The 10,296-nt window shown below is 37.2% G+C and overlaps 1 protein-coding gene across 1 annotated transcript in view; it reads right to left on the bottom strand.

Moving 5' to 3' along the window:
- The window catches only part of LOC107589604 (A-kinase anchor protein 6-like), a 147,596-nt gene that overhangs the window by 124,457 nt on the left and 12,843 nt on the right, over positions 1-10,296 (bottom strand). Inside the window, exon 3 of the mRNA XM_016278096.1 lies at positions 4,636-5,009. Coding sequence (XP_016133582.1) covers positions 4,636-4,965 — 330 coding nt within the window. The 5' untranslated portion in view covers positions 4,966-5,009. The remainder of the gene's footprint in view (positions 1-4,635; positions 5,010-10,296) is intronic.

Genomic DNA, 10,296 nt, shown 5'->3' with positions numbered 1-10,296 from the left:
TTTGGTTTTTGTGTGTGTGTGTGTGTGTGTGTGTGTGTGTGTGTGTGTGTGTGTGTGTGTGCGTGTGTGTAAATCACATCAGTGTGGGTACACCCGGCATCCTGACAACTGCTCAAATGCTATTACATGCTATTAGTGCCAATGCAAGTGTGCTTTATTAGTGTGTGTGTGTGTGTGTATGTGTGTGTGTGTGTGTGTGTGTGTGTTTGTGTGTGTGTGTGTGTGTGTGTGTGTCCTTCTCATACTGTACATCTGATCTGTGGAATAAGGGTGTGTCTGCAGACATTGTTCTGTGGGCTGATCTCATTGGGGAATGTGGACATCACAGCTGTGTGCTGATCTCCTGGCGCTCTGACATCCATTAGTGTGTCCACTCTCTACATACTATACACTGCTGCTCCTGCAAACCAGACTATTCCACTTAGAGTCAGTTCTGTACTATCTATCTATCATCCATCCATCAGTGACAGACATCCTCATGTTCTCTCAGGAATCTTTCTTAGTGATGCCATCTTTTGGTCAACAGTTTGTCATGCAGTAACAGCAATGTACTTAAATATAACATACTAAAGTCTACTTTATGTAAAACACAATTATATGAAAAAACAGTTGGATATGCATTCTCATATATCAGGGCTACTTTATACAAAATACAAATAAATGTAAAAAAAAATGGACATGCATGACCAAATGGGTGTTCATTATTGAATTACTATAAACTAGAGTTATACAGTACATTACTGTTCAAAAGTTTGGAGTCTGTGAGTTTTTTTTTTATGTTTTTGAAAAAGGTATTGTAAGAGAGACATGGGTGAGTCAACTGCAGAAAAAGGGACCCAAAGATGTTTTAAACAGTATAAGCACCACTGCTCTAAATGTACCGGCAGATGGAGGCGTAAAAATGAAGTGACGTGATGATGAACTCAAAAGGTCAGTGTTAATTCCCAGAAGTGCACAAATGAAGGTTTCCCACTGGTGTGCCAATGGTATTTACAATGAAAGTCCAAAAATACATACAAAAAAAAAACTGTTCAAAAGTTATATACAAACAATCTTTTGGCTATGCCAATAAACTGACCCAAAAGACAGCAATTCCGCTCCACAACTATACTCCAACTCACTCTATGAGTTCCCTAACAAATCTGACAGGCCATCTTAAAAAGGCAAAGCCCCTCCTACTTGGACTAAACCATTTGGAAATTAAAAGTAATAAAGAAATGTAAGACTGACAAATACATGTGCTTTAACAGCAACAAAGAGTTAAACTGTTATAATAATCCAAACAAACTCAATGAATTATTAATGCTTAACAATGCTCAACCAAGAACTAAAGGGGTCATATGATGCGATTTCAATTTTTCCTTTCTCTTTGGAGAGTTACAAGCTCTTGGTGCATAAAGAAGATCTGTAAAGTTGCAAAGACTAAAGTCTCAAATCCAAAGAGATATTCTTTATAAAAGTTAAGAGTCAACCACACCTACCTAAAACGGCTCGTTCTAACACGCCCCCAAATGTCTACGTCACGATGTGGAAAGATTTGCATAACGCCGCCCAAATGTTCACGCAAAGAAAGAAGGCGTAACTTTTATTCTCGCTGTAGTATTGTTGACGCTGCAGCCATATCATGAAGACGCTGTGTGCTTCGTTGTGAAAGCAAAACTACTTTGTTTGGTCTTCCAAAAGAGGACGATATCCGCTTCGTCATGCCTGGAGCTGATCTGTGCTGGTCGCTGAGGGAATACATCAACTTTCACCGTGGACGAAGCGGAATCCAGCCCGGGGTCCGTCACATGTGGTTGCCGGTCATTCGTCGCATCCGTCGGGCACGCCGTTCTCGACCCCGCCGCCTCAGCTCACTCTATCCCAGCCTCAGCTCACTCTATCCCGGCCTCAGCGCACGCAAAACGGGGCATCCTCTCACGCTAGGCCGCTGTGTTTTTCGTTGTGAAAGCGAAACTACTTTGTTTGGTCTTCCAAAAGAGGACACGACTACAAATCAGTGGTTAAGTTGTATTTACAACACTGTTCCAGAACAGTTCAACCCAAATATTCAGATGTGTGCAGCACATTTTAAGAGTACTCCTGGAAGAGTAACGTTAGACTAAAATGCCGGCAGTTCTGACTGACGTAAGTACGTTTTCATTTAAAGGATTTGCCACTGATGATTCAAACACGAGTTTTGGGCAGTGTAGAGTAGCGCTTGTTGTTTGTCATTTCTCCGATCACAAATGCAGACATGGTTTTATGTTTATGCGATGTAATGCAACGTGTAAAAAGACAATATAAGTCATTATAATCAGTAATTATGTCCCCACTGGATGCAACAAATGCCTCGTTTGTAATGTCCACGGACCCCTGGTTAAGAAACACTGCTTTACATCATAAGAGTCTCTAGTAAAAGAGCCTCACTCTGACAAGTATCTTGAACCGTAGTCCTGATCTTCTCCACAAGATAGCGCTGTATGCTTGAAAGTCAAAGCCAATATACTGCATAGTTATGAACACCTTGCCACTAGACTTGAAAAGATGCTAAATAATTCATTTTACGAGGAAGAAGAGACATGTGACTTTCTTCATGAGACTGAAATCACTACACACATGATGAAGAATCAGTGGTCAATATGTCACAGCTCTGAAGTGTTGAGCTTCAGTATGAAGCTCACAGGAAGCCTGAATGTGAGTCACTGAGGCGCACTAGTGCAGGAGTATCAGTCCGTGCTGCGCTCTGTGGCCTCTCATGGAGAAACAGATGTGTGCTGCCCGACTGACTCATTGTCTGAGTCATACTGAACACAAAGCCTTCAGTCACCCCCTCAAAATAACACTGGATTCAGCAAGAAACACACACAGAATTCTTCAAATCAACAACAACACAAAGCATCGACAGAGAGAGAGGGAGAGAGAGGATTTATAACGGTCCACTACAGAAGCAGAAAATGATGCTCAACCAACCGAAGAAGAGAAGCAGGCAAAAATCAGAATGCCATACTGAAAAAAGAAGGTGCAACACTCACTATAAAACCTATGAAACATCTTCAGCTGTATTAGATTATGAACATGGCTTCTTTTCCTTCATCAAACCTCAAGAACATCATATATAATGGTGAAAACTACATTTAAGCTTTAGGGTTGTTCATAAATCTTAAAGTTTAGTGTGACATACATCTGGACAAACTTAATGCAATTATGGAAATAAATACATATTTACACGTCCATCAATGCACCGGCGACCTGAAAAAACATTCCGCAAGCTATGCTGTGCTCTTAGCAGAAATAGAGTCTGAGTTGAGTAGAGGAATCCGTTAAGAGCTCTTGTCCGCTCAGTGATTGATCCATATCATATCCAACTAATCTAGAACTCAAAGTTCCATTATAGCTTTTAAAGTCAATACTGTGTTTATAGCCAATCCCTCCATTACCAGACGTCTAAGATGGACTGCTGCGGTGCTGTTAATGAGCCGACTAAAAGACTGGAATTTAGGCATATAGTATTTCATCATGTATATATATGCAGGGTCCAAAAATTCGTACCACACCTGCCAATGGCTGTTAAATTGAACAAATTAATCCTGTATGCATCAATGTGTTCAAACAAAATAGTCCTCAGCAGTGTGAGCAAGACCCATATTGCACAGCTACTTAATAAATGAATGCATCTACTGTACATGAAATATTAATTTGAGCTAAAATTATCCAGTAGATTAGCTTTGAGAAAGACACTGCAGCAATACTAATTTTCATATTACTAATCTGCAATCCAAGTTACTTTTTCTTTTTTCTCACCAGTTCCTTGTTCTTTGTTCCAGTGATACGTTCGTTTTCGTGCTAAGTTTCTAACCATCTATCAAAGGTTTATGCTCATCCTTCAATAGAATTCTGAAGTCCTCAAAGGCCACTATTACTACTGTTCATACTGTTTTGAGGCGAGTAAAATGGCACCAATTATCTATTGTAACTAGTTCTGAAGTGAAAAGAGAGAGACCGCAAAGTAATCCAGGATACACTGACATTCAAAAGTTAGGGGTCAGCATGCAATACATAATAATACAAAAAAAGAAATAAAAAAATGACATTTTAAAGAATTTAATGCTTTTATTAAGCAATTGAATTGGGTGCATGAAATTAATCAAAAGTCATTCAGATTGTTACAATAGATTTATATTTCAAATAAATGCTGTTCTTTTGAATTTATTTTCAATTGAAAGTATCCTGGGGGGAAAATGTAACACTGTTTCCACAAAAATATTAAGCAGCACAACTGTTTTCAACAGTGATAATAATAAGAAATGTTTCTTGATCAGGAAATCTGAAGGATTTCTGAAGGATTATGTGACACTGAAGGCTCAAAAAAATTCAGCTTTGCACCACAAGAATACATTTTTCTTTTTTTAAATATGTTAAAATAGAAAATGGTTATTTTAATAGTATTTCAAAATATTAAAGTATTTACTGTAGTTTTGACCAAATAAATGCGGCCTTAGTGAGTATAAGAGACTTCTTTCAAAAACATAAAATCTTACTGACACCGAACTTCTGAACAGATATATCACCATTATGTTGCCATGCACAAAGATACATTCAGCATCATTACACAAAAATATCTGTCCCCTTAATGCTGCATTCATGTACTCTTACCTTGAGTTGTACCAGGTGCACATCCACATGTCTATTGATGCTGTCTTGCTGCACAGAGTGTGTGAGGTCTCGGACTCTCTCAGTCGTGGTCCTCAGCCAGGTCTCGATCTCCGGCAGATGCAGAACCACCTTCCAGTCGGCCCCTGTGTGGAGAGGAGGGGGTTTTTGGTACCTGCGGTAGGGATCTTGTTTCTGAGTCGGCCCATCCCCACTAACGCTGGGCCCACATGGATCATCGTGTTTATCGGAGCCGGGTTCCAGGGTGGGAGTCACAGAGGTTATCATAGGGGAAGAAGCCTCACTGGCCATCGGTGATACGGCAACATTCATGGTGAAACACAGCGTGATCCTGAGGACGGGGGTTTTTGGGTTAGCTGTTCAGAGAGGAGACAAAAAAAAGAGAGAATGAGATTTTAAAAATAAATAATAAAACCAAGTAGTATGAGTGCAAAACACCCAGTAATACTAAAAGAGCTGCCAGATTTCGTTAAATATTAGATAGCCAGAGGTAATTTGGGATGCAAATCTAATGGTGGTCACTGTCAAAGATGACAGCATGAAAATTGGCTCTCATGGTGAAGCATTAGAAAAGCATTTAAAGAAAGGGATTCCTCATCTTAGGGAATTATTTTCTACTTTGAAGAAAAAAGTATTACCAACATGGATAAAAATGCCAAATCACAGAAAAAAACACTGCAGAGCTGGTTCGGGAAACAAATGAAACCCTACAAAATGCATATTTGAGATAGTGGGCTTACAATTCTGAAATCCTCCAGAGTGTATTCGCATTGCAGACAGCATTTCTTTAAAACAAAGACTGAGTCATCAATAACGTCATAAATTTCCCAGATACAAACATTTAAAAGTTGTATGTGTCGTTTTGAGTACGTATAGACTAGAGCATATAGATGACCTCAAAGCTAAACTAAACTAAAGTCACAAAACTCCAAAATATTGATTCCATTGGGAATAGAAACACATAAATTCATGTCACAAAAATCCTTTAAGATGCTTTCAAGCAACATCATATTCTGTTTGTTTAATACCAGATCAACTCTTTTACATCACTTTCAGTGAGGATTATGTACATATTGCCATCTCAGCAACACATGCTATTTTCCATGACAGCATGATAACTACTTAAACTGTTTTTTTTAAACTACATATTTGATATTTGACAATATAAAGGTGACACCTTTTTCATTGTTGTTATTGTTAACTAAACCAAACTATTACAAATTGTTTTCATTAATGAAAATAAAGCTGAAATTAAATACTATATATATATTAGATAAAAAACATAAACTTAATTTCATTTAGTTGCCAAAGCAACATATCTGAATTTCATACTAAAATTACTAAAACTGAAATAAAAATAAAGCTAAACAGAAATTATATATACATATATACAGTGGGTACGGAAAGTATTCAGACCCCCTTATGGCAAAAGCACATGACATACTTGAACTAGAATTTTAAATAAAAATTAAAACATAAAAACAAATTCAAAATATAAATAAATCCTATAGCCTAAATAACAATAAAACACTAAACCTTTTAAAAACATGCATTAATTAACTTTGTTTAAAACATCTGCCTAGTGATATTAAAAGCAGGACTTAGAATTCAGTAGATCTTTCAAAGACTGGTTATCTTCTGTGATGTAGAATCAGCCGTATGTCATAATATCACAATATTACGGTTCCTGTAGCTCAAAGCAGTTCGTCTCCCAGAGAACTCATAAACCGATAAAATGCAATGGATGAAAAGCTTTAAAAATACATAAATGTAAATTAAATACATCCTTTTTAAATAACAGAACTCACTATGACTCAACAGAATTTGACAAACAGAATTTGTTTCTGCAGTTGAATATTCGGGAAACACTCTTTATTACAGTGTCCATGTTATACACAATACACATGATCTTTACAAAAACATTTATTCACATTTGCTGAAGAAAAAGCCAGTGGCGTCTACTTGTGCTAAAGTCAATGCCACAATGCAAACTCACTACTAATGTAATTATTGCATTAGCTACTGTAACAGACGTTCAATGCCTATGAATAATGCACAATGAGGTCATTTCTAAAGTCATACACAGCATCATTACATCAGCAGCTGAGGTCATTTCCACCCTGCACAAAGAAAGGTAACAGTAAGGCAGATAATTATGAACTGGAATAACTGACGCTCATCATGAAGCTGTCTCACCGGCATTAAACAGCATTGAATATCTAGGCCACTGCAACAGGGAAGTCAACGATTGGAAATCAATATCTTGAACGATCCGGTTTGAGTGTCTGGTTAATATGCTGCTTCAGCACCCAGTGATGCCATCCCACCAACAGCATCACAGCAATCCCATGAATTATTCAGCTAATATGGCTTGCTGGCATTTACAACTCATCTGCATGTATTTGTTAAAGTACGGATGAAGCCGTCCAAACCGATTCATTAGTTGACATTCAACATGTAAGGGCAGACAGAATAATTTCAGATGTGTTTGCAAATGCATCAGTGACACATGACATATAATGGCACACATCTGCATCAGGGGAACATACAAACAAGTGTTCACACAGGATTATACAGGGCCTTACAGTTGATTAACATATCACAAGCATGCATAACTTATTCAAAACATGACATACACAATGAAGCTTTTGCATTCTCTATGTTATATCTCTTTGTAGACTGGTCCCAGTTCACCCTCAAGATAATCTAATGTTTTTTTCATGTTTAATGGTCAACAAGTAATCCACATGACTCCAGGTCATCAATTAATGTCTGAAAAGCTGCGTGTTTGTAAGGAACAAATCCATCATTAAAATGTTGTCATCTTCAACCACTGCAGACTAAAATACGAGTCCTCTATCCATAATGTTGCTTTCAAATCATGAATTAATTGATGCCATCTGATGTGCTGATGCAAAATCATCTTTAATTACATCTGACACTCGTCTGCTTTCACACTACTAAAGTGTCATTGCAAATAAACAATAAACAGCAGATGAATAACACAAGGCATAATGACCTTTTATGTGCTGCTGTCCAAGAGCCAAAAGCTTTACTTAATTATACCAGGCACTCAATAAACCTGAATTATTAAATTCTTAACTGATTCCTTCATTTTATTTGATATAAGTGTAGTCCTCCATAAACATTACCACACGCTCAGAAAATAAAAGATACAAAACTTGGGCAGTAGCTTTTCAAACGTCCAAATATGTACCATTTAGGTGCTAATATGTACCTTTAAGGTACCAATATGCACCTTTTAGGGCTAAATAAGGTACAAAGGTGTACCTTTTAAAAAGGTACCACCCCAGTGAGCGCTTTTGGATCTTTTTTTTCTGAGAGTGCATTAAAACATTTATAGGCCTAAACAGGCTTTTTCTTTGTATTAATAGCTGTAAGCTCTGGTGAATGTTAAATACCTTGTTTACCATTTGTAGTATTGTGTATATTTAACACAGAGTATTAATTGTCTAAAAGGATATATAATTATGTTATAATATTATGATATTATGAATGTTCCAGCAATAACAGAGCCAATCTCACCAAACATCAGAACGAGACTGTGCATATTCTCAGCAGTCTTTATGCAGAGAGAGACTAAGTTTTTTATTTAGCATCAGAATGAGGTTGAGGGTCAGAACTCTCTGTGAACTCTCTCTAGCTGAGATGGCATCTCTTCATACTGGTTTCGATAAACGAGTGAACTAGAATCAATAGAGACGTGTAGAGCAGCACTGGACGCCCATCTCGAGTTATCTAGAGATTACACCAGCTCCAGCGTGGATCCAGCCTCATAGAAAGCATCAGATGACCCAATACCTTTGAAGAGATGATGCTGACCCCTGCAAGGACCCCAGATGACACTAAATTGAATCTATATGCACAGCTGCCAAATTTTCTCTATATTGTAATCATTATGATCACACCTGTAATAATCGCTTTAATGAGCGTCTGCCTGAAATTAATTTATGTTAGCTAACTGTATGATTCTATTACCTTGAACTGTTCATTTGTGAAATGAACATTACTTGGACACATTCACTTCTGATAACAGATCACTCTAAATTGTAATGTAGACACATGCATTTTCTGTAAAGCTGCTTTGAAACAATGTGTATTGTGAAAAGCGCTATACAAATACATTTGAATTGAATTGAAAAAAATGGATGGGGCAAAATACGTCAAATTCTTGAGGAAAATCTTCTGCCCTCTGCCAGAAAGTTGTCAATGGGAAGAAGGTTTACCTTCCAACATGACAATGACCCAAAACACACAGCAAAACTGAGCACACAGTGGTTGAAGGAGAAAAGGGTGAATGTCCTTGCATGGCCTAGTCAGAGCCCAGACTTAAACCCCATTGAAAATGCAGTCCACAAATGTTCACCATCAAATTTAACTGAACTTGAGCAGTTCTGCAAAAAAGAGTGGGCAAATATTGCAAAGTCTAGATGTGCAAAGTTAGTAGAGACAGAGACATATCCCAACAGACTAAAGACTGTAATAAAGCAAAAGGTGGTTCATCAGAATACTGACACAAGGGGGTGATCCATTTTCCAACTCAGTGATTCAGCTTTTTTATTATGTTGGTGTTATATCTTTCACTTGGATGTTATAAGTTGAACAGAGAAAATACAGCTGGATAAAACAAAAACTGTGTTCATTTCAGGCTGCAAAGCAACAAAATGTGATTATTGTAAAGGGGGGTGATTCTTTTCTATACCCACTGTAAGTCAAATACCTCAATGTGAACTGTCATGAAATTCTAATGAGATAAAATGATTTGAGCTACTAACCATGTTCATTTTATAGCACAAACTCTTACTCTGTCAACAAATGTCTTATTGTGTCTATTACACTGAAAAAAGTAAGCTTTTTCCAAGTTGTAAATAAAACAGATTATTGGAGTACATTTCACAAGAAAATACTATTTCAGTCTTTCTACTAAAAAGATTGTGTTTCATTTTGTTTAATTCAATGTGTTACCAATTTTTTTAATTTTTTTTGTGAGTGAAAATTGAAAAAAAAAATTGTTGTGTAGAACTTTTCATTCAAAAATTGCTAGTAAATGTCACAAATAATTACAAAGAAACTGCAAGTAACACATTGAATTAAACAGGGAATTTTGAAGTGAAAACTGAATTAAATATAACAATATTCATAAATATAATAAAAAATATTATGTTAAATATTTGTGAAATTTACAAGCAAATTCTGAATGAAAATTGTTTCAATGTAAATACCACACAAAAGTTTTTCAGTGATGTGTTATTTTGGATATTTGGATATATTATAAGGAATTTTGACAGAAACATCTAGATACTTAAAGGGGTCATATGATCAGCCCGGGGTCGTCACATGTGGTTGCCGCAAGCCCGCCGGCCACTCCTTCGATGAATCTACTGGCCGCGCCATTCTCAAGCCCACCGGCCGCCGCTCACTGAAGCCCGCCGTGTGTGATGCTGTGTGTTTCGTTGTGAAAGCAAAACTACTTTGTTTGGCCTTCCAAAAGAGGACACGACTAGAAATCAGTGGTTAAGTTGTATTTACAACACTCTTCCAGAACAGTTCAAACCAAATATTCAGATGTGTGCAGCGCATTTTATGGAGGACTGTTTCCTGATCCTGGTAGAGTAGACTACA

This window comes from Sinocyclocheilus grahami, unplaced genomic scaffold (assembly GCF_001515645.1).
Source record: "Sinocyclocheilus grahami isolate Dianchi unplaced genomic scaffold, SAMN03320097.WGS_v1.1 scaffold118.1, whole genome shotgun sequence".
Taxonomy (NCBI): Eukaryota; Metazoa; Chordata; class Actinopteri; order Cypriniformes; family Cyprinidae; genus Sinocyclocheilus; species Sinocyclocheilus grahami.
Note: the sequence above shows the minus strand (reverse complement) of the source record. Positions and strands in the feature narration are given on the sequence as shown.